Source organism: Diadema antillarum, unplaced genomic scaffold (genome assembly GCF_040938485.1).
Source record: "Diadema antillarum isolate AM-2024a unplaced genomic scaffold, OU_Dant_1.0 seq00001984_RagTag, whole genome shotgun sequence".
NCBI lineage: Eukaryota > Metazoa > Echinodermata > Echinoidea > Diadematoida > Diadematidae > Diadema > Diadema antillarum.
This window is the reverse complement of record NW_027272642.1, coordinates 249776-275812: the sequence shown is the minus strand read 5'-3', so window position 1 is coordinate 275812 and position 26037 is coordinate 249776. Positions and strand designations below refer to the sequence as shown.

Below are 26037 nucleotides of genomic sequence, written 5' to 3'. Positions count from 1 at the left end.
TCCCGGAGATAAAGAGTACACACACTTGGCTCCTTCTTCTCCCTGTTTGAACGTCCTTTGCTCCTTCTTAGTCTCGCTTCCAGTCAAGTTCTCCTTTTTTTTATTATTATTCTCAGAATTGACATCTTTGCATATCTAGTCATGTTTACCAACAACCATGACTAATAAAACAAATCAAATCAAAACAAATTGAACAGAAAATTGTTTCTTCTTTCTCTCTCTGTATCTCTGTCAACCTTTTTTAGTATTGTTTAAACTATCTATAAATATTGATAAAGCAAGCGTGAATATTGATCACATAATTTGTGATATTCAAAACAACATGAATCAAATCAGATCATATCAAATAATTTGTCATACAGCAAGATGGGCATTCCTCGATCTGTGCATTGGCCTGAACGCAGTATTAAGCATTGGGACTGCAGAACAAGCCTCAGCCTAATTATTGAAGATCATTAGTGTCTTTCAACTCGGCTGTAATTACAGGTTGTAGTTTTGAAGTGAAAATGCATCGCGTGGCTAGATAGTCATTAGATATTGCTCATTATAACATATATGTAGGGCCTACAACCTCTTAGGAATGACAACTGTATTGTTCATTAGTATCCATCCCTTTTTAGCTGAAATTGTGGATGATCAAAAAAGATATATGATTAAGATAATGTGCCCATGGGATTTTCAAATTGAAAATGAAACAATGTAACCCATTTTCGTTTGTGTACTTGGGGGCCATACCGTATTTTAAATGCAGAGGTACTTAACAAACGAGATGGGGTTATTAATGGAGTTGCATGACTCTAATGGATTAACGCTAACACCAGGAAATGACCGCATGTGCCCAGTGATCCAGCCACCGGTGCTCAGCCACGATGCAGCAGAGTATACATATCTATTCTTCCCAGCCAGACCCTTGTTTGAGGTTTTGCCAAAATCCCCACTCTGTTTTGTTGTTGTTGTTGCTGTTTTCCCCATGGCAGTGTCCTTCATGAAGTGCCAGGGTTTGGGTTGAGATTATAGGTTTCGCATGTAGCGTCGTGACAAAGTACACGCTCTCGGTAAATGTATTTAAATGAGAGGAAAAAGGGCTCTTCCTACAGCCTTTCCGAAACTCTGTATAAATGTGGTTGGACTCCTAGCCTATAATTTGTAAAGGGGGCTGGGCTGCATGCATACATACGATCTTATTTTACTCATGGTGAGCCACACGTTGTGTTCTCCACCGAGCTCTCGGTATCACTCGTGGCTTGTGGAGTCAACGATCGTAATTCATTAATCATTCATTGTCAGAGGCAACCCCCTGAATAGACTCTCTTTTTTTATGACGACAAAGGTGAGTTTGATTTTGATCATCGATATGATAGATGAATAGCATGAAAGAATGAGAGAGAGAGGGAGAGAGAGATAGACACTGATTGTAGCAAGGAGAGAGAATAGGGGAGAGAATATGAGGGAGGAAGAAAGATATATTGAGGCAGATAGACTAGTAAATATACATACAAACATATTGATGTCAGTATGAAGTTAAAATTTTTTTGAAAGAAAAGGGGGGGGGGGAAGGATCAAGGGGCTTTTAGTCGTTGCTCTCTTTGCCGACCAAAGTAGGAGATTACTGTCAGCCAGCTCTTTGGCACTCACGGTCTCTGCGGTTCAGTGGGTACCTTTTCTTGCAGCATTGCGAGGGATCAGCGGGCACGGAATCTCTCTCCCAAGGTTACGCTAGTGTGCCCATCAGCAGCAGGCAGGGGGACAATTTGAGCATTTATTCCCGACAGACGGAGTAAGAGGATTTTCTAGTTGTTATTGTTCGTATATATTATTACTGTGACTTGTGTGTTGAGTATGTTTGTGTGCGTGCGTGTTTGTGAGGTAGTAGTGTGCTCACATGCAGTGATGTTATCATATGTGGTGAGAATCACACATGAGGATGTACAGAATTCCTGCCGGGTTCCACAATACCCCGGCCAGCCGAGTTGAACAATTGCTGGAACCGATTATTATTACAGCGTGTCCTGAATATGACAGTGGTGTGCATGGTTCTCGTCACAGCTGTGGGGTTATTGTGTGTCCTGATTAAATGGACCTCACCCCCCTTGTGCATTGTGTTTGGTGTGAAAACCCTGCAATGATAATACAGATGATATTGGCTCAGGGCTGTGGATGGCTTTGGTGAGTGTGCATATAATTTCGGAATTCAAAATGTTGACTATTTTGACCTACGTAAGTGGTGCATTTTGTGTTTGTTTGTGGGTGTATTGTGCATCGAAGAATGCAGCAAATACAGGCCGGTGTAGATATATGTAAACAATCGATCTGTACCATAGTAACAGTGCATTTATTGGCTGTTGATGTCATACATCGTCTCTATGTGGCCAAATAGATGAGTAAACAGCAGATGATTGTCATAAAAGTCAAGTGAAATGGGACCATGTTTCTGGGAACATGTTGGTCCTCGCATCTGCACAGTGATGCCAACGTAGTGTACTACCATTGCCATTTGGTAGTTTCAGTGTTAATCCACAACACTGTAAATATATACAAGTTGTACTGTAATTCTCTGTTGATGATATTAACATAGAAAGGCTACTTTTTTGCATGTTTTTACGTGCAGATGGCTGTTTATGTGTAATGTGTCCTACATTTGTGACCGTGCACCTCAAAACGAACAAAAAGTCGCACACACTGATTTTGCGTGAGGACTGAAAATAAGTGAAATGGTTCAACCTAGCAGAACTTGACTTTTTTGTATCTTCTGAAAGAGCGGGTCTTCCTTTACATTATGCTAAAATTTGGTATCATAAAACGGGCAGGAAAGTGTGTTTTTTAGCTGTTTATCTCGAACATTTTTGGTAGAATAGTGTGATTAGGTGTGTCTTTAGAATCCCTTTTTCATTTTTGAAAAACCATGTCCACACTCTTCACTTTCAACTATAATAACTTTTGAAAGGCTTGTGTTACTGCTTTGAAAGTTGGCATTAATAATTGACAGAATGTGGTAATGAGGCATGCTTAATTTCAGCTTAGTTTGATAATCCCTTCATTGTTGTTACTCTGGTGGTTTACTTACTGTTTTTAGTCCTATTCATCGCACAGCCAGTACGGTTTTGTAAAGATTAAGTGCTTGAATAGACACTGTACTTCAGAGCCTCTTTTCTCAGTTCACACTTTCCTGAGTTTGTGCTTTCTTTCCAATATTTAGATAGGTTCGGAGAGTCCATCTAATTTGAGTTATACATCATTTTAAAGCTTAAAGTCTGCTCTTTCAGAATATGGTCTTAACTAAAAATAACTATCTGGCGACTTTTTGTTTGTTTTGAGGTGCAGGGTCACATTTAATATAAACAGCTGAATTGTTTAGCTGTAGGTGGACGTGCAATGTAGGAGCTGGCAAGCATGGTACATATAATTATGTTTATATACTGCCAATTATTTGGAATAACTCAATTATTATCATGTGTGGGGGGGGGATGCATTTGTGAATTTTGCAAGGCATTGATATGATATTTGCTAAATTGACAATTCTCAAAAGTATTGCCACCTGTAACACAACAGTTACCATATTTATTGTACGTATCTCACTTCCTAAGCTGGGAAATACAACATAACAACTAATTTTGTTCTTAAAAGGGTTAAATGAATATTCTTATTCCTCATTCCATCACAGTGATACACAATCACACAACAAACTTCAAGTCCCACTTTGTGAAATAAGGCATTAGAAAAATATGTGGCATTATAGTATATGGGTATCATCCATGACAAATGCCTTTTTACCTCTAAAGGGAAGAGCGAATAGAAGTACAGCTAGAGAATTCCCCTCTGTACCTTACACAGCTCTATAGATGTAGAAACTTTCTTTGTTGCAGAAGAAAACTGAATACGATTTTGGAAATGAAATTCAAAAGAGCACAACAAACATCTGAGTACCAGACAAGTGGATGTGAGGAAATACCCAATGTTGTTTGAGTGAAAACTTTTTATTACAACACTATGCACTTTCAACCAGAACTGAAACTTTACTTTACATCATACAGATAGTGCCTTTTTAGAGATGGGGTATAACACTTGACATCCATGTGAGAATTATAATTGCTTCAAGTTAGAAACATAATTCCCAAGGGACTGTCAAGTGTTATACTACAATGATAGATGAGGCAATATACTGCAATGATAGATACGACAATATCATGTTATACTGTACCGGTATGATCTACATAATTATACACATCATTTCATCATAGCCCTATCGGCAGCCTGTCACATTCTTGAAGTATATATATCACCTGATGTGATGCCACTGCTCATTATATGACTTCAATCCTCCCTGTATTAGTCACATGACTGCGTTTTGACCAATCACCGAACAGTGGTTATACTTGATGTAGGCCAGTTGTTAAAGGACAAGTTCACCTTCATAAACATAAGGATTGAGCGATTGTAGCAATATTAGTAGAACACATCATTGAAAGTTTGAGGAAAATCGGACAATCCGTTCAAAAGTTATGAATTTTTGAAGTTTTTGTGCAGTAACCGCTGGATGAGAAGACTACTGCAGTGTATGAATAACTCAGATGTCACATGCGTACAACAATTAAAGGAAAATATAAAGAGAATTTCACAAAATTTCATCTTTTGAAAAAAAGTACACATTCCCTTGACTCGTTACCGACATATGTTATGGGTAATATTATTCCCCCTGCCTCTAGAAAGAGACAAGTCAAGTGGTCTTTTATTATGTGAAAAAAGTGAAAATATGTTGAATTTTCTTTACATTTTCTTTATACTGTTGTACGCATATGACTCACAAGCTGCAGTAGTCTCCTCATCCAGCGGTTCCAACACAAAAATTTTAAAAATTCATAACTTTTGCATCGATTGTCCAATTTTCCTCAAACTTTCACTGATGTGTTCTACTTATATTGCTGCATTTTCTCAATCCTTATGTTTATGAAGGTGAACCTGTCCTTTAAAAGGTATAGTGAGATGACTGGGGAGAGTGGAATACATACAGAGTACATACAAAATTCATGTTCTATCCACTGGTTTACTTCATAGAGGGAGTTACAGTTTTGACGAATCAGCAATACCTAATGCATACTTTGATCTAGTTACTAATGGCATTGGTAGATAATTCAGTAGAGATACAGTCTATATATAGGCATAGTATATTACCGCTAGGGTATAACCATTATGGTGTGAAGACTTTAATATTCAAACTTCACTATACAGACTTTCCAGAAATGAAACTTGGCATAGTATTATACTGAGGTACCAGTAATGAAAGTTGGCATAACTATACTGTAGGTACCAGTAATGAAACTTGGCATAATGAATATAAGGTGTGACCAGAAAGAGAGGGGGGCAGCAGGGATGTACAGTAATAAAGAAGAAAAATGAGAGAAATATTGCCAAGTTAACAAGATGTAAAATGTGGGCAAAATTTCCAGTGCACAATGACACTCAAACAGCAGCATGTATGGGAGGGGCTTTGGCTTTTTCATGTTTTGTTTTTTTGTATCTTCTTCTTTCTTTCTTTTTTCTTTTTTTCTTTTGGAAAATTGATTGGAGAACAGTGAGGACTATTTCTTGAACAGGGATGATCATGCAGGAAAGGAATGAGTGAAATTCCAAGAAGTGTAACCAGGATTTTTTTCTTCTTCTTTTGAAATGAATGACGTTAATCAAAAGTGTATAAATCCCTCATTACACCAAAGTCTTGACAAGGACTCTGCATATCATTTACATACACACCATATTATACATCCTCTTGCTGAGTCTTTGTGCATATATAGCATGAATGTGGCGTGACATACATTGTAGGTGTAGGGCCTACCTCAGTTAGATATGAGATTAACAATGAGATTAATATTCCGTTTCTTATTGAGGGTAGTACTGCATGCACAGTGATGCCTAGAGGCATTTTACAGCATATGATAGTCACACCAATTCGACATCAGATCTTTACTGTGGAATCTCCACTTCGTCCGTCACCTTCTCTCCCCCTGCTGTAATTAACCGTCGCGGTGAGACCATTCAACCTCAAAACGAACGAGACTGTCCCCCAGGGGCCGTAGCTACCTGACCAGCGCATCAACCGTCAGACATTCTCTCGGGTCAATTGTAATCAAATTGGGACTTTAATTTGTGTCATATAGTCTTGACCATTGCCATGTCCAGGCTCTGTAGGCTCAGCCATGCATGTTTGGGATGGGCAGCGTCAATATGATAATGATAGTAAGATAAAGATAATTTTTTTTTTTATATTAAGCACTTTTACAGCAAACTGATCAGATCACTGTTACAACAAATATAGAATACACATTCATTATGATGATGATGATGATGATGATGATGATTATGATGGGATCATTATGATTATGATGGGAACAGTGTGGCTTTGAGTTTCTTTCATATTTTCAGGATGAGTTGAGATGGTGACCCTTTGCAAATCAAGGCATCCTCACCATCATGTCAGTGGATGCCTTTGAAAGACTCGATCTTGCATACTTAATGAAGCGTTGGATGACAGAGTTATATGCCTCGAGTCAGCATCCCTTGTCGATTAGTATATTTAGAGTGTAGAGAAGTTAGTTGCCTTTAGCTTCTTCTGATATTTTCTATATGGTATTCATGTGTTGTGTGAGACGTAGTAAGGACTACATGTATGTTTTGAGAATGATTGATGAAGTCGATGTTCAGCCTCGTGTTCAGTCTCTCCAAAAATAAAGTAAATTTTTTGCTCTTATAAATTTGTACACTTTCTTTTGTTTTGCTCTTGTTTTTCCCTGAGCAGATGAGAGATGTAAAATTTGATGATCATTTCATTGAAAGTGAACGATGCAAAACATACACACACATAAAAAAGGAATTAAGAAAATGCACAGTTGATCATTTCCTTGCCAAAGTTATACAGTCACGTATGGTCGTGTATCTAGAGCAGTCCATGAGTATGTCAGGGATACAAAATTCATGCTCTTAGCAAATCTGTTGGTCATACACAGCTGAGCGTTTGCAGCCAGCTCTCCCTCGGTGCACCAAATATTTCAAGCTATTTCAGTGGTCTGTGAGTGCCATTTTGGAGTTATGAATACACTGAATGCAGAAAGAGGGATGTCTACATGGAAGCAATGTAAGGCATAATTCATGATGTTTTCCTTAATACCACCGCTGCACACTGGCAATGGTCCGATAGTCCAGGACCAGTAAAAATCACTGTGGGACCAGCAACTTTTTCAGAAGTGGAATAGTAAAAACTGGAAAAACTGGGTCCTACTGGTCCCATTGGCATGGACTGGTGTGCAGCCCTGCTTTAACTTCTCCAAACAAATGTGCTTCTCCTGTGCTTTGCTGATATTTTACTTCTGAAGTAGAATTTACACAGAAGTAAATTTAGTGCAGTATGCTAAAAGTCAATATCTTTAATAGGAATTCAGGAAGTACCTCATTTTTGCTAGTCATTAGAGGTCTATGTCGTGCAGTGCTAACATTGCTGATTATTTCCATATTGCAGTTGCATTACTCGGACTACGACAATCCACTGGATTTGGTGCCTTGTCCCTGTGACGTTCTAGACTCCAGTACCAGCAGCTCGGTCTTTTTCCCGCCAGACTGCCCGCAGGAGGAAAGTGTCGTCGCCAACGGCGGGAAGCAACCATCGAGCGGCCAGCTGCGCAAGTTGGAGCTCGACCTCGCCAACCGCTCGCGCAAGTTCCACGAGTTCGAGGCCGCGGCAGACCAGCTGCAGACGCGCCTGGAGAAGTGGCAGGCTCGGGTTGAGGAGTCGCACCTGAGCCGCCCCTACGAGCAGAGTGACCGCGAGTCCGGCAGCATCTACGAGAACGTCCACAAGAGCCACTACGAGGAGAGCCACCAGCGGCGGTCCCTTGACAACGCCACGGTGCTGACAGCCGCCAATGGGAACCACCCCAGGGCGCTGACCAGACAGAACAGCAGCCCCGTGCAGTCGCGGTCGGGGTCGCCGCGGAAACCCAAGAGGTCACTGAACTCCCAGCTAAACCTGAACATTACGCCGCCGGGAATCAACAGCCCGGTGCAGTTCCAGCCGAAGCCGGTCCTGCCGCCAAAGGCAAGCCACCACCAGACAACAAACGACACAAGTACTTCGCCAAATGGTTACGACAACCCGGCCGCGGTCACGGGAACGCACTTCCCGTTCGAGAACGACAACCCGGAGATAAGATCGTCCAACGGGAGACAGAGTGTGAAGGAGCCGGCGTTGCCTCGGGGGTTGCGGTCCGAGGAGTCCGGAGCGCTCGACAACAAACTTGTGGAAGGCAACAGTGAAGAGGAGATACTGAAGCCCGATGCCTCACACCCCTTTGCAGGTAGGAACTAACTTCTTATGGAAATACAGTTCCACTGATTTAACCCTTAACACCTTGAAGACTATAGTTTCAGGTATACTCGAGTAGGTGTCTATTTGAGATGAGTTTTAAAGCAAAATTTGTTTATATGGCACTTCCTCCACAGGAATAATGCTGTGGATGTGTGTGTGTGTTTGTGTGTGTGTGTGTGTAGAGGTGTGGCATATGTTTCTCCTGCAATATTTTGCAATGACTTTCTTTCATAAGAAACCATTTAAGCTAATTTACTGGAAATGTTTATTTTGCCACAGTTTTATACCTTGATGTCACTTTTGCCATTAAAAACAATTATTATTCTGTGACATTACTTCACAGATTGTTTTGATATTACAGCATCTCTCAACACCCCTATCTCCTCTCATCTCCCCATTGTTTACTAGCTCTCCCTCTCTACTCTTTGGAGATGTATATCGTCTAAACTACTGTCATATTTAATTAATTTCATGCACCGATTGTCTCCAGCTATCATCAAAGTCACGGTGATGTTGAAGAAAGCCTTTCCAAAGTCAGAGTAAAATGCCCTCAGAATAGCATACTTCAAGTCTGACGCACTGCTGCTGTTCTCTCCAACATAAACAAAATATAATGGGTTGAATGCACCAGTATGATCTATACACGCTATAGTCTTTCTCCAGTGAACATGACTTGTACACTATACTTGTAATTAGCAATAAAAGTCAGAAACTGCCAATTTAATGATAATGACAAGATGTTAAATTCTGGCTTAGCAAAGTTCCCTCTTGGGGTTAATGAAATCTCTGGAATGCATCTGAGTGTTGATTGCATTCTGTTTCTCTCTCTCTCTCTCTCTCTCTCTCTCTCTCTCTCTCTCTATCTATCTATCTATCTATCTATCTCTCTCTGTCTGTCTCATTAGCATTGTTGTTGTTATTGTTACTCGCAAACTAAACTAATCAGGAGCCCCCTGGCTTGTGTACTGTATATCTTGTACATGACATCCACTGCCCCAGCTTGTTTGTTTGTGCTGTGTACACCTAACCGGCAGTAAAAGCATTCAGCGCTCTCTAATAGTGCATTGATGATCAACAGTCCCGCGGGCTCATTAATTCGTTCTGTCTGATCGTGTGCCATTTGACTCTGCCAAGCAGGTGCAGATAATTACAGACTGATAGGTTTCCAGGTAGGATCCCACTCGTGAGGTACGGCCGGCCGGCTGGCTGCCTTGGAGACCTTTTTCCAATGGCAAAGACAACTTGCGTGTGAACGTGATCGGAAACGCATTCGTTGCCAGTAGAAGTCTACTCCCCCTCCATGTCTCCCCCTCTCTCTCTTTCTCTCTCAAGCAAACAAGCAAACCATGTTTCTGTGATCATGAGCTGAAAATCATCGTGTTAGGCTGATGGTTCTCCAGTATTGTAAAGTTCAATTTTCCCCAATTTTTCTGGTTCACACATCTGTTATATGATGATATCCTGACCTCCGGCACACGAATTAGGAGGCGGAACTTACATGTAGTGTGACTACATATTCACTCTTTTAAAAAAGCTTACAAACCATGCTCTCTTTTTACATGGATCTCATTTTGTGCAGGCATTTACGTATAAAATGTCTAATAAATGTAGGCCTACATTGTACTTGTACTCTGAAATAGCTGTGTATGATGCCAGTCAAGTGTTTGTTGCCATGCCATGAAATGTATTCTGTATCTCCTGGAACATTTACATGCTGTTTATTGGTCTGTGAGAAAACTTCATGTCTGTTTTCGAACATCTCATAAAGTCTGTAAACTCATAATACATATGTTTATCACAGCTAGATGTAATTGCTACAGTGGAGATAATTTGTCATCTGAAACTCCCTTGTAAATGGTGGTTGTTTTGCTCCAAGACATACACTGTATGCATCTGTAATGCCCATCATTCTCCCTCTGTCTTTGATATTCAGTAGTTAATTCAGTGTTCACTTTGGTCATTTTTCTCTCCACAAGAACAATATATAAGCTTGCATAATATACTGGCTTCCATGATATACATGTATCATTGTTTACTCAAGCAAGAAGGTCATTGTGAATTCGGCAATATCTCTTTTAATTACAATGAATTCAGTTCTGAGTTTTACATTGCAGTGATGTAAATTTTGAGTACATATTTCTGTGCAATACAACAGAAATTAAACAAAGATATAAACGAGCAAACAAAGTTTGCAGCATTTACTGTAGGGACAGAACATTGGAATACTGATGCTTATTTGGAAAGTGGAAGAGTTGATGTCGGAAGCATTCTGAAAAAAAAAAAAAAAAATGTTGCACCATGTGAAGGAGCAACCTTGAAAAGACCAGGAGAGAGGCAGAGCTTATGCGTGGGTGCGTGCACACAGGTCAAAATCCTCACAAGCGATGCAGAAAATTTCGTTGGGCATTTTTCACCTCTCTGCACCAGTTGTTCAACTCTGTGAGAGAGAGTTGGGGGGGGGGGGGGGGGAAGTTGGAAACACAGATTGATAAGAAACCTCCCCCATAGAAATTAAAATGTGAAGACAGACACTCTCAAATACATCCATTTCCATGATTGTCCGAGATTGCTGTATTGACCTTACAAGAGGGTACCCGGCCGTGTAGGCATATGAGACTCAGATGAGGTGACTTGCTGATGAAGACTAGGAGAATAATACATGAAAACATAATTTACTGTAAACACATACATTTTCATTTCCATGAAATCTGAACAAATTTCGTCAGGAGCCAAGATTTTCTATAAAAAATGAGATGCACATTTCGATACTAAAGTATGAAAAGTTGAATGCCAGTGGCAATTTGCAAACGTTTTGTGCCGCCAAAAAACAGACAAAACAAAGCGAAAAATAACAAACAAACAAACAAACAAAGGCTGTTAGATCCAATTTCAATAGGGAAATTTTGTGCAATGAGTATTTCTGGTTTTACAGTAGACCAAGGAGTTTATTATAAGTCCTTGCAAATTTAGACACACACCTAATTAAATGCACATGGACAACAGAATGCAATTTCATATTGTAGACAGGCAAATAAGTCTGCCAATGTGTAATTATGATGTAAAGTAAAAATGACAGTAATGATTTTAGGTGTAAAAATGTCAACCACTTTGGTGCTGAGGAAATACAGTCAACATAGCCAAGTGTTTGTTACAACGGATGTTCAATCAACTAACAGTATAAACCAGCATTCTTCATGCTTCATTCGAAGCAGCTCGTGAATTTTATCGTTGTCGTGGAAACCAGACAACCTCCATTCATCTCAGCATGGATGGCTGATCTTTTATGTGCATCATCAACACGGGTATGTGGCCGTAAAAGTGTTTTATGTTGTAACATGTAGTTCCATGGGTGTTGATTAAAGAAAACTGAATCGACGCAGGCATTAAACAGGTGATGAATTGTGTCTGCATTCTATATCCTCTTCCTTTTCTCTCTGTTATCTCTCTCTCTCTCTCTCCTATAATACCATCACCATTCTGTGCTTTTATGCGTATTGCTCTGTTTGCGGTAAAAATGGATGTGAGGAGTTGGCAAATGAATATCGAAGCGTGGTTTGGCACTTGGTCGATACAATTACCGCAAAATGATAATCACATAAAGTGAAGCCACCAAGGCATATCGTATCCCAGCGTATGGCACGGCCGCAAACAGAGAAATTTTTCATGATGTGTTACCACCAACATCTAATATGCAGTTTTAGGAGCCAGCATTTAGATGAAAGATTTCTGGGTCTGCACGAGCGGGAACGCCGGTGGGCAAAGTGACTTTACCGTGAGTGGTAGCTAAACTCCTCATAAAATGAAAGGCGGCATCCCCCGGAATAATGAATATGGCTGTCTGCACATAATTCACTGCTCTCTCAGCTTCCACTCTGCAGTACTGGTACACGTATATTCCCCTCCCCCCCCCCCCCCCTTCCACCATCCGCGTAAACTCTTTCACTCTTTTCCAATTTGCATAGATAGCAATCCCTATCTCTTTTTCTTTCTCTCTCTTTCTATATCTCTCTTTCTCTCTCTCTCTCTCTCTTTGTGATTCATCCCCTCTACACCTGTTGCCATGGTGTATGTAAATTCTCTACATTTTTTTTCTTTTTCGTGTTCGCCCTGATTCTACTTTCTAGTTGGTTGCGTCCAATTGCTGTATAAGTACAGTACATCTAGCTGTCAATAATTTTGTGTTTCTGCCCCATTCCCCACAGCTTTCTACATCGATCTTCACCAGGCTCATTTTCCCATTTCCCTTGTTATCATTGTATTATTTGAAGTCATATCTTCAAAAATAGGCCTTATTATGCAACAAATGAGGTGTCACTGGAAAGGTTTTTTAGTTTGTGCTCTGCCTGATGATGGACTTATTTTCAAATGTTTAAAAATGTTACTTACCCCCTTTTTGCTATCAAACTCTTCATATCTGGGCCCCGTTTCATTCAACTTGTCATCAGTGACAAGTTGTCATAGATGTGACAAGCTACTGAAATCCTTGCATCTGATTGGCTGAGAGCAAATTTGTCATAGAAATGTGGCAGTTGTCACTGATAACAAGTTTTATGAAATGGGCCCCTGGTCTCATATGAGCTCCAGCTACACTGTAGTCAGTTTCATATACTGTATACGCTATAATTTCCGCGTACATAAATTTTCGCGAATTGCCGCTGTCACACATTTTCGCGAGTGGTTAAATTCGCGATTGGGGGACCAGAGAAAATATGAAGTGGCAAAGAAAGTGTGAATTTTCAACTTACTAGCAAATAAGAATGATACTAGTTATACACTGCATGAAAAAAACTTACCAAACTCTACTAACTAGTAAGTTAGAATTCAACATTTTTTAAGTGGTTAAGTCCATCGCGCTAGATTTCTGACGAGTGGTCCCCTTGCGATAATGGATTGGCTCTCTACAGTATTCGTAAGTAGACGTCTATGTACGTAAACAATCTTAGCCAGTACAGTATATGGTCTGTTCGGTAAGCCATGACATGGTATACTACTAGTACTGAAATTTTCGTATCATCAAGGCAAGGGATTCATTTGGGAAGGTAATATTTTCGCGTGTTGTTAAATTCGCGAATAGCTCCCGACTCGCGAAATTCGCGAAAATAAAACCCCCGCGAAATATATAGGGTATACAGTAGTTAGTGGCTGATAATGGCACTGGTACTCTGAACATCGGGATTGAAACCTCCGTAGTACTCTAAACATGATCGCTATATACCATCTGCAAAGCCATCAGGCACCAGTCTGCAGAGTGACCTGTCCGTTAGGTTCTGCCTCGCGCGATATGATCGGTATGAAGTGAATGTGTAGAATAGTATTACAGGAGCCCACGCAGTGACGTTTAAAGAGAAGTGTCCCTCCTTGCCAGCCAGTTGATTTAAATAGATACTGTGTAAAATTAAAACAAGCAGGACAGTGGAATATTGAGCATACAATGTACTGGTAAAGAAAGACAAAAGATCTATACGGAATATACAGTCACATGCTGTAGAACAAGAATAGTATTGATCACATACATGCTTTGTGATGAGCTGTTTACATCATTATTGAAAATATTGATAATATAACGTATTTATATTGCAGTAGTAGTATTGTTAATACTATCAATACCATTATTTCTAGTAGCGTTAGTATGAAATGTTTGTGTCATATCGAGTCAATTAGATAATTGCAAGGTTGATGTCAGCATGACCTCATTAACGATGTGAGATCACCCCAAAAATTGCTGCTTTGTGAAAATGGGTGAAAGTTTAAAGGACAAGTCCTCCTTCATATACATAAGGATTGAGAGAATGCAGCAATATTAGTAGAACACATCAGTGAAAGTTTGAGGAAAATTGGACAATCCGTTCAAAAGTTACGAATATTTTAAGTATCTGCGCAGTCACTGCTGGAAGAGAAGACCACTACAGTGTATGATGTCACATGCGTACAACTATATAAGGAAAATAAAAAGAGAATTTCACAAAACTTTACTTTTTGAATAAAGTGCACAGTTCTTCGACTTGCTACTGACGTATGTTAAGGGTAATATTATTCCCCCTGCCTTCCGAAAGAGAGAAGTCTAGTGTACTTTTCGTTATGGGAGAAAAATGGAAATATGTTGAATTTTCTTTATTCTTTCTTTATATCATTGTACTCATGTGACAAGCTATAGTAGTCTTTTCATCCAGCCGTGACTGAGCAGAAACTTCAAAAATTCATAACTTTTTAAGGGATTGTCCGATTTTGCTCAAACTCTCACTGTTGTGTTCTACTAATATTGCTGTATTCACTCAACCCACATGTCTATGAAGGTGAACTTGTCCTTTAAAGTCAATAACCTCTCACTTTCTCCTGTCGATACTCGGTCTAACTGTTTCCTGTGGTTTGTTACAGTTTGCTCTCTCTCTCTGATTATAAATCAACTTCAAAGTGCATTCGAGTGGAGTTTCCCTTTAAAAATGCAATACAGTAAACAACGTACAATGTATCTTGCTACCACATAACTCCATTGATCAGAGAGAATTTTCTCTCCCTCTCTCTCTCCCTCTCTTGCTCTTCCTCCTCTGTGGATGCCGATGGCGGTGCATTGTGGAAATGGTTTCTGCAGCTTCTTCGGTGAGGGGTGGGGGGGGGGTGGGTGGTGGTGGGGAACAGCAAGACTTGACAAATTTGTGCTGACACTTTCCATGTTCATAAGTCAAAAAAAAAATACCATTACCACTTTACATTCATCAAATTTTCTTAAACATTGACTGGAGTTTATCTTTAAGTTTCAGAAATGGATCTCTGCATTGTTAACAAAGGTCATCTTATTCATCAGATCTACTTAAATTCACACTTACCTTTTTCTTTTTACCCGTTGAGGACGAGTCCCGAGCATACTCAGGCAAGTGTCTATGGGAAATGCTTGTTGTCCATAGCAAAGTCAGTTCGTCCTCAACGGGTTAAGTTTGGAAATGGATATCCACATTGTTTACTCCCAATATCACTTTATTCATCAAATTTTCTTTAACCCGTCGAGGACGGTTGATTTTGCTACAAGACACATTTCCCATAGACGCTTGCCAAGTATACTCGGGACTCGTCTTCATGTGAGGAATGGATCTTTGCATTGTTTCCTACCAATACCACTTTATTCATCAAATCAAGTGCATTTTTCGTTAAGTTTGAGGAATGGATCTCAGAATTGTTTACTTTGAATACTATATTCATCAAATCGACATGGCTGTACTTGAATATCGAGTGGAGTTTACCTTTTATAATGATGGGTCATGCATTTTATTAGGACCACTTTGTTTTTGGATATCTCGGCCATTTTGAAACCGATTTTCATCAAATAAACTTTGAACTGTATGCTCTTTAACATTTCATATTATATAAGTGGTTTCCAATTATCTCACAAAAGTTAAGACCTGAATCCCCATCTCAACCATGAGAGCCACACCATTCCTTTTAAATTGAGGAATGGATTTTTGCATTGTTTACTACTGATACCACTTAAAATTCATGAATCCATATCTGCTTGAATATCGAGTGGAGTTTACCTTTAAGCTTTAGGAAGGGATAACTGCAGCAGGAAATCTCCTTAACCAAGAATGACGGGAGGCAAGCTCTTCAGTGTGTTCTTAGCTCTCTTATCTACCTTGTCTACCAAATCGATATTCCATATCTTTGCCTTGAAGCGTGCAGGGGTATTTCAGCTGTTGTCAACAAGCTCTCTTTACTGTTGCAAACTTTTCTTTTGCGCTTGTCAAACTTTGAATACCAAAGGAGCTGTAATTCACAGTGAGTGATGAACTTTCTTCTCTGTCATTGGTAAAGATCAACACTGCATACAAAGAGCTAGTTGCAAAATTTAGTCATCTGATTTGTAGCACAAAAACATTGCATTAAAATCAGGAACATCAGATGCCGTGTAAGCGACATAACTGTGAAATGGAATAGGGCCAAGTCACACACAGTAATGTCATTCTCATTGTTAAGGAATATTTATAATGATGATGAAAATAATTATGATGAGGGTGATTCATACAAATGATCTAAACAGGATTAGATGAAAACACGTATGGTAGGAGAGATGAGGTCGTTCCCCTGAAATCTGTTGAATAGATACATTTGGACATGAAGACAGAAATGTCCGTAGAGGAAAGCCTCGGCAACACTTCTGCGCAACTTATCACCTGGCAAGCGGTATGATGTTCGACTGCACACAGTCCGTCTGCAAATATCACAGATTGACTCGCCATTTGTCTCTATTCCCAGCAGCTCACGTATCAAAGTCCATATGACACTGGATGTGAGCTAGATCACTTCTGTTTCTCTTACATTGAATACATCTTTCCTCTTTCTCTCTCATTTTCTGCCCCCCCCCCCCCCCCCACCCTTCCTGTTCTTTTTCTCTCCTTGCTCATACAATTGCATGATCAAACATTGCACAGCATGAGTTTCTGTACAGACTTTTATCACATGATAGCAGGAATACGGTACTCTTTTGGAGAGGGAAATGAAATAGTCAAGTTCAGTTAACAATGACACTGGCAAACCCCTCGGGTTCATGCAGCAAACCAAAGAATGCTCCATGGAACCCAGGTAAATTTGTCTTCCTTCCAGAATGGGGCTAGTCTCATTATTTAGACCCACTCCTGGTGTGATGTGATGGGGATATGACACTGGCAAAGGTCTTGACAGTGTATTTTATACTGATCTCATTGTGAAAAGACCCCATCACATTAGAGCAAATGCTCAATGAATGCCCTTCCAATTCAAGAATTTGATGATACATTTGCATCTGTTGCTAAAGCAAGAATATTTGTAGTTCTTTTCAAAACACATTTGACATTCTTTGTATCCATTAGCTATTCATATTGTTTTGTGAAGATACATTGGAACTGATTCTTTGTTGTTGTTTTTTCTAACATGCCCAAAATCTCCAGCGTATTTCTGTGAAATCCAACAAATGGCTAGTGAATACAAAGAATGTCAAAAATGTTATGAACCATTCTAGTATTAGCAAGGGATGCAAACATATCTTCACATTTTCGAATTTGTTGGGCATTCGCTCTAGTGTGACGGGGCCTTGAAGTGTGTAAATTGAAACCAAACAATACTGACTCTAATAATGTTCATTATTGCAATGGGTGTCCCTTTAACCCTTTCTGTGCTAGGGACTTTTAATATACTGTATACGCTATAATTTTCGCGTACATAAATTTTCGCGAATTGCCGATGTCACACATTTTCGCGAGTGGTTAAATTCGCGATTGGGGGACCAGAGAAAATATGAAGTGGCAAAGAAAGTGTGAATTTTCAACTTACTAGCAAATAAGAATGATACTAGTGTATAATATACACTGCATGAAAAAGACTTGCCAAACTCTGCGAACTTGTAAGTTAGAATTCTAGATTTCTGACGAGTGGTCCCCTTGCGATAATGGATTGTCTCTCTACAGTATTCGTAAGTAGACGTGGACGTGCGTAAACAAGCTTAGCCAGTATGGTCTGTTCGGTAAGCCGTGACATGGTACTAGTATTCTAGTACTGAAATGTTCGTATCATCAAGGCAAGGGATTCATTTTGGAAGGTAATATTTTCGCTTGTTGTTAATTTCGCGAATAGCTCCCGACTCGCGAAATTCGCGAAAATAAAACCCCCGCGAACTATATAGCGTATACAGTAGACAGTGAGTTCAAGGTATTGGGTTTTCTCTGCTAATTGAAACTCACATCACGCAAAGTTCAGGAGTTTTAACAGTTAATCAATGGCCGTGGAACATAAATATTGTGGATCACACTTTAATAAAAGCCTCACACCTACAACAACAACAACAACAACAACAAATCATCATGCACGCATACCTCAATGCAAGTCGATGATTGTACAGCACAATCTCACTAGTCCTTTTATCTCACGAAAGAGTTTTTACCTGAATGAAATTGGTTTGTTAGAAATGTGTATTTTTTTTTTTCTTTGGAATTCAGACGAAGCTCGGTTATTGTCCTTGCAAAGGTATCTTGAACTCAATAGTTCAGTATCATTGTTACAGCTATTCTGTATAAAAGGAGAAAGAAGAATGAATATCCCCTTGGATAATACTGTGCAGATGAGCAAGTGTCACGTTACATCTTAACAGTCAAGTTGGATAATAAAATAGCTGATAACCACTTAAACAAATGATTTATAGTGATAATGAAATTTTAGAAGATGGTTTAATATACAGCAGATGACTGAATACACTTGGCTGTCAATTACCAAATGCAAACAAACAAATAAACACAACAGAAATAGAAAGTTAATGAATTTAAGGAACTGATGTGATCACAACTTCTGCTTGGATTGATGTAATATACATCTTTATTTTTCAGTTTTCCAGTGACCACAATAACTTTCTCATTCCCATGGGTGACTGTGTTATAGGGTCCTATATGTCAACAGTATTTTTAGTATGTCATTCTTTGTAAACAATACCATTGCAAAGTCTTTGTATCAAGACTAGTAGTCTTGTTTTTTCTTATGCTGTTAGACTCTCTAAGTGCCATCAATTTCTCTTCCCCGTTGCCCTTGGTAACGTTTTCCCCAACCTCCGGGGAGAGAAGGAGAGGATGGGTCGGCCAGGATGCGCCTCCTGGAGCCGGAAGCCAAGTACGTGTGGCTAATTTTTGACCAGCTCTTCACCTCACCTTTGGAATAGCCGGGCAGAAGGCTGCGCTGCCATCTTCTTTTCTTCTTTTTTTTTGTCTTCTTCCTTGTTTTGCTTCATTCTTCTTCTTGTTATTCATTTCTAAGGCAGTATGACTGTCTGTGCTGCAGGCAGACATTAGATGTGCCACAATTTTCCTACCCGGATAGACTGGAATGGCAGGGCATGTCTTATTTGGAGAGAGAGTTTGAAAACCAAAGAGCCTCAACTCCTTGGATAGCATTGCACAATATGAATGCCCTTCTGTTCTTCTTTGATAGCAATAATGTACACTTGAACTGTGAGCTGAAAATGCAATGGACATGACAAAAATGCTAAACTTTCTTAATGTGTTGTTTTTATTTTCAGATAACTTTTGATGGATTTTTTTTTTTTTTTGCCATTATCATGTCACTGAAATTTGATTAGTCATTGATATTAATATACTACAATTGATGATCATTGTGACTAGGTGTAGTAGTAGTAGTAATAATAGTAGTAGTAGTAGTAGTAGTAGTAGTAGAAGTAATGTGATCATAAACATAATTTTGATGGGCCACTTTTTAACAGGAAAAATGAAGCAATTGACAATAATGCCTTTGCAGTCATATCAAGTTGAACAAACTAACTATTGTCATGCTCAAACACTCGCATATTTATTTGCTTGTGTTTGTATTTCTCTTCTGAGTAGAAGCCACATGAATATTCATACATTGGCTTCCAATAATGTTGACTGATTTGAGTGGCGACCCTTGAAGCCGTGTGCGTCGTTGATTGCCCAGCGATTGTAAATTCATTTAGTATCGAACCATGCGTGGATCAATATGTTTTGTGGTCTTTGCTGCAATGCGCTGAGGTAAATGAGTACTGTTGTCTGACCACAAGATATGCACGTATATGACCTTCACCCAAATTTTTGCTGTTGGTCCATATTGTTTGGGAGGCTGGTGTTTTATTCAATATCAGCAGGCCAAACCAATCAAGTCGATTCACCACTTACCCTCAGTTTGTTTTTGATTTTTTTTTCTTTGTTTTTGTTTCATTTTGTTTTATTTTTGATATTTTTATATAAATATTCTGAATATTCTTGTCGTGCGCTTTTCTGTTTACTGTATGACATTTCGAGAAGTTACACAGTACCTGGTACTGTATTTATGAATAACTGTTATACCATAGTTTAACAAATATGCTAGGCATCACTGTAAAAGAAATGCTTGTTGTATTTACTGCAAGTATTCCTTGTGGCATAATACCAGAATTTTGTTGTGGTTTGTTTTTGTTGATTATGTGCTGCATTATTAAAAGGGTAAAAAAAAATGACAGTTTGTATGACCATACCTATTGGAATTTTATCTTGTCATTGCATCACAGTTTAGAGTACTTTCAAGGTTCTTTCGTTTTAATCCTCTGAAAAAATGAATCAGTGAACATATACACACAATTTGGTAAAGATATCACCAGAAGACATAAACAGTCCCTTTTATCATATTGAGAAGTTTGCCTGAGCACCGTGAATAACATGCAGACTTGAACGTAGGCTAACCCCTGAGACAAAAGCAGTATACAATGTATCAGTGTGGAAAACGTGTTTCATGCTGTAATATCTGTAATGACAGATAGTCCATGTTTGTTTGTTTGTGTGTGTGTTCTTTATTGCCCACAGTGTTGTGAACACACTGTAGCTGACTGTGTGACAGTGTGGTTACCACACTGTGCCCATGACTGTTTTACAGTGTACCCAGTGAAAATGTGATATCACTATGCCACATATTAGTAACACATTTTCTGGTAGAGCTCTGTTAATAAATGCAGTGTGTAAATTTGTAACAAATGTGTTTTAGGATATCAAACATAGTGAGTCTTCACAGTAGTTGGTAGTTGGCGTATTATATCATCAGCCATTTTTAATTCTATAGACTGAATAGATTTGTGGTGTAGATTCATTGTAAACATTGTCCAGTTTGAATAGAATGTGTCATATCGTCAGTCTAGTTGTACAGTAGATGCTTTGTACACACACTGTATTGTCAAGACATAGTTCAAACCTTGTTAGAATGTTGCTTGAAAGCTAGTCCCCATTGTATGCTTCAACCATTATATGTATCTGTGATGTCAAAATAAGCTTTCATATTACAGTACTTACATACCCTGATGCTCAGTTTGCGTAGTATTTAAAATAGTTTTTTACTGCTCGGAGAGTTGATTAATCATGCTGTCTGGTTTCACTATGTATCCTGACCTTGTTTTGTTGTGTTTCTCCATTTGTTTGCATGCCCATTCACACGTACAAACCCCAAAAAACACAAAACCAAAAAAATACAAACAAACCAGGATCGATACGAAGTCCATTCTCAGGTAACTCGAATCGTCTTTTGTTGCATTTTGTGCGGCTCTTTGTAATCCCTTATAAACATGTGGTTCATTGCATATTTTAGATGTCTTTTTTTTTTCTTCTTTTAATTCCTTTTTCCACACTCCATGCACTGTTGTATTGTATCTATCGGGTGGATGGGTCATTGAGCAACAAGTCATCTTCCATGTTTTCCTGCAAGTTTCCTGCACATACATGTATATATGTCTTTGTGAGACATATTACTCTCCGCCATTCGTATCTTGCATAATATTGTATTCTGCCATTCTGAGTATCCTACTGTCTTGCCTATCGTCTTTCAATTCTCTGCTATATGAATGTTTCATCCACAGTACAATACTTGATTTTCTGCTAAAATCTGAAATTTTGTCATTTCATTTGTACCCTAATTTGATAGCAAATTACAACCAATTTGAACTGTTCAAACAAGCTGCCAATGGAAATCAGGTAAAATCAGTAGGCCATCCAATTTACATCTTGACTTAATATCTATACCTAGAGGTTGTATGTCAACACACTGGCACATACACAAATCCCTCCTCTCCAACATTTCAATGAATTATCAACTTCCTACCCCCCTCCCCAGAAAAAAAAAGAAGGATAACATTAAAAAACTTTCATCTAATATCTTAACTATGCAAATTGTGGATTTTGACCGTGATAAATATAGAAGTTTAGTCATTGCGGGTAATTTTATTTGTTTTTCATTAATAATGCAGGGCTGATATTCTTCAACACCTGATGCATTATATTGAAACAATTCCCTTTTTATTTGAATGCTGCAATTCATTTTGAATGAAATAGAGTTGATTATATAATGGCCACTAAAGACTAGGGTAATGCCATCATGATCATTGGTCTCATGTTTTCCCATCCGCTCACAATTCAGAGTTCGACAAGTTTACATCATACAGTATGCATGCATCACAGTTGCCATGATATTACCTGGTGGTAGAGAATACAGCATGATATACCAAAAATCTCAATATTGCATGAATATTTCATGACATGTTTTCTCTGCCAGTATTGACATCCCAGTAGCTCTAACACACGCCGAACTAATTCATCTTTTAGATCAGTCATTCAGTGTTACAGTGCCATGCATTCCACCAGATGCCCTTGTTAGTCGGCAAATGTCATCAATTTCAGTATCTATGAGCAAAATGCTATGTACATTTTATCATTATAATGAATATCAGAATATTCATTCATTATCAGTGAATTTTGACATTAATTCATCGAATACCTGGCATGTCAGTACTGTATAATGGAAAGTGGTTTGGAAATATATGAATTAATTCTTTTAGTTTGCCTGAAACAGAAGTGCGTGACTTTTAAAGCATTAAATGCCCTTCTCTCTGTCTCTCTCTCTGTCTCTCTCTCTCTTTCGTATTCTCTTCCTTTTCATCTTCATGTCAATTGTCTAACTTTTACAATCGTGGTCATTCTTTTCCTTTTCTTAACGTTTGGGAGCACAACTATTTTCTTCGGTTACTTCTGATTCTTTTTTTTTTTTTTAGCAACGGCTGTAAAAACACGTAAGAGCCTTTTTGTGGACTTATTTCTCCTTCCACAGAGATCCTTGCAATGATGACGTGGTGCGTGCCGTTGTCACTTCCTGAAAATCACTGTTTTGATACGATCTCAGCAACTGATTTAATATCTAGTGCGATAATCGTTGACTCTCGACTCTCTTCATCGCATCCCGCTTTCGGTTTCTCTTCCCTTTCTGTCCTTCTTCATACATCATAGATTCGCTTTCATTGCACTCTCATCGGGTTTGTTGTTCTTGGTGTCTGTTCTATTCTTCACGATGTCTAAACTGATTTTTGTTTTGTTTACTTTTGTTTTGTTTTTCTGATGGAAGATTCCTGCATGCTCTTGTACGCAGTATTTGCGCTGGATGCTAAATTGAATGGATGTGTTTTGATGTCCGTGCACATTTTGGTAATGGGTACAAAGATTAGTTTCACGCTTGAACTTGTATAGATGGGAGGTAGCTGTCATATCATCTTTTATTCTCAGCTTATGAATATTTTGTGTAAAAGAAGCTCTTGATATTCTCTGATGTGGGGAATTTACCTCAGTTGTTTCCTTTGAGTACAACATACTAGCTTCAAAAGCTACCTCGTGGTCAATATACTTGATGTATTATATGCAGTCAACTCCAGCATAAGTCAGAATTACTGGGACTGCACAGAGTATGCTTCATATAAACTTGAAGGACAAGCAGCATATGATACTAGTAGTAAATGTGTTTATGTCTGCATAGACTATTAATGTGTACGTTGTATCTGGGAAGATTGATTAATCAATTGACAAATGGTGCAAACGTGCACCGGACTGACCGGGGCGCCTAATTGGAATACAAGTAATGTGGATTCAATTCATTACCACAGATATGCCTCACATGTCATTACATAGGTAGAAAATGTCGCCTGTTTTTGTTTTGTTTTGTTTTTTTTTTAGGAATAGGGCATCTGCGTATGAAAATTAGCTTTGTTGTTATAGAGTCAGAGGGGGAATGGGGGGTGTTCCTTGGGGTGGGGGCTGCATTGTGGGTTGAGAATGAGCATTGTTACTGCCATTTACGCGGAAGTCATTTATCTCTCACCTTTTTGTTCCCTCAAATTAGTGGGTGCCTACTACACTGTACTTCTAATTAATCACAGAAACCTGAGGCATTTTTCCAGAAATCACAGCATTTCTGAAATAAGCACTGTTTATCAGGTCCTGCAAGATATACCACAACGTTGCGTGATATCATTAAGGCGTAAATTCAAGCGTAAGGATCATGAGTTTTTGGACCACGATGGAAAGATTGATTTTGTTAGCCACTGTTCACATGCGACTTTAAAAAACAAGAATAAAAGGCTGCAAGTGCCACGTTTGAAATCCCCAAACATGAGATTGAAAGGAAGTGATTTTTATTCATGTGCTTTTCATACACACTTGCAAGGGATATGAAAAATAATGAATACTTAAGAAAATAAAGCTAGACTGATATTCAAGCACAATGCAGATTGTAATTTCTTGGTTTCGCACATTGCTTATCAGTTTGTGATCACATCGCAAAAGTAGATGGAACCATTATTTTCGTGTGTGTGTGAACACACTTTATTGTGAGTGGGTAATTTGATTGTAGAGCAGATGAACATTAGCCTGTTGTGGTTGTTTACTTTCTACGATGTACTTGCATGTTTGAAATGTAGCCTGCCTATCAAAATGTCTCTGCTAAATTACTACTCATTACCAACCCATCCATACAAGTATAGCTGTTCTCCACAACAGACTTGCTACACAAAGGTCAGAGGTTAATGAGAGGAAAGGAAAGATGATACCAGCCCTGGTATAATGATACAATGGTTAGCTGGGGATGCTCTATGACTTGCAATGCACTGAGTCATAAGGTACGACTCAGATGAGATTACAATGTATGCTATCCATGTAAAGGATACCTTTTCTATCCACTCTCATCCACCCCACCCCCATGGAATTCAAAACATTGAATCAGATGGACTGAGACCAAGAGACAGTCGGAGAAAAAGAATGAAAGAAAAAGAGGAGAAGGAGAGAAAACAGAGGAGTAAAAAGAAAATTAACTTGCATGTCTGTTTCTTACTATTTTTTTTTTCTCACCACACACACACATACACACATGCGTACTTGTATTTTGTTGGTATAAGTGTTTAAAGGGATGGTACAGTATTGGTGGAGGTGAGAATTGGGCTTTTAACTTTTTTTGCGAGATTCCAAGAAAACACTTATGAAATAGTACAGAGCATACCATTTTGAGAGAAATTCAAAGTTTATTTGATGAAAATCGGCTTTGGAATGACTGAAACATCCAAAAACAAAGTAAAACAAAGCGATCGTAATAAAAGGTGGGTCACACACTTTATTAGAATCGCTCTTTTTTTTTTATACCTTGGCCATTTCAAAACCAATTTTCATCAAATAAACGTTGAATTCCTCATGGAATTTTATGTTCTGTCATATTTCATACAAAAGGTTTCTCATTATTTCACACACACACACACACAAAAAAGAAAAGAAACTTGAAATGAGGTCTCAACCAAAACTATACGATCCCTATAACTATCTTCTTGTTGTTTTCTTATGAACAACCATGCATTACATTTCTAAGATTTTCACTGCTTTGAACTACATTCCATATTCAAGAGTAATCCAAGACTTGCCAAAGAGAAAATCCAGTTGTATAATGGGACAGGTACAAGTGTATACAGCTACTTTGCCAATTCTTCCTCTTCGAAATATCTGTTTAGGTGAGGAAAAAACTCTAGCAAATGGTACAAATTTCTAGGCATTTATTTCTGGAACTCATTAAATGAATTTACAGTAGATCTAAAGGCCTATCTCTTACTTTTGAGAAATTTTCTATAGATTTGTGTGGGGGAGTTGTTCTCTTAGATTATGTAGGAACATTGACATTCTCTGAGAAAGCATAGAAAGTCTTTGAAAAAATGTTACAAGACTGAACACTAAGATTTTTTTTTTCCCCTCAAAAATTTCATCAGATTTTGATGATAGAACTATTTGCCCTGATACAAGTGCAGCCTTTCTGACATGTCTGAAGGCGAGATATGCACCAACCCTTAGTACAGGGTTCATGTCATTATGCTGGAGAGTTCACAG

The 26037-nt window shown here is 38.7% G+C and overlaps 1 protein-coding gene across 1 annotated transcript in view; it reads left to right on the top strand.

Moving 5' to 3' along the window:
- Positions 1-26037, top strand: part of LOC139713490 (uncharacterized) — a 118132-nt gene that overhangs the window by 59574 nt on the left and 32521 nt on the right. The window contains exon 6 of the mRNA XM_071625217.1: positions 7508-8342. Within this exon, the coding sequence (XP_071481318.1) occupies positions 7508-8342 (835 nt within the window). The remainder of the gene's footprint in view (positions 1-7507; positions 8343-26037) is intronic.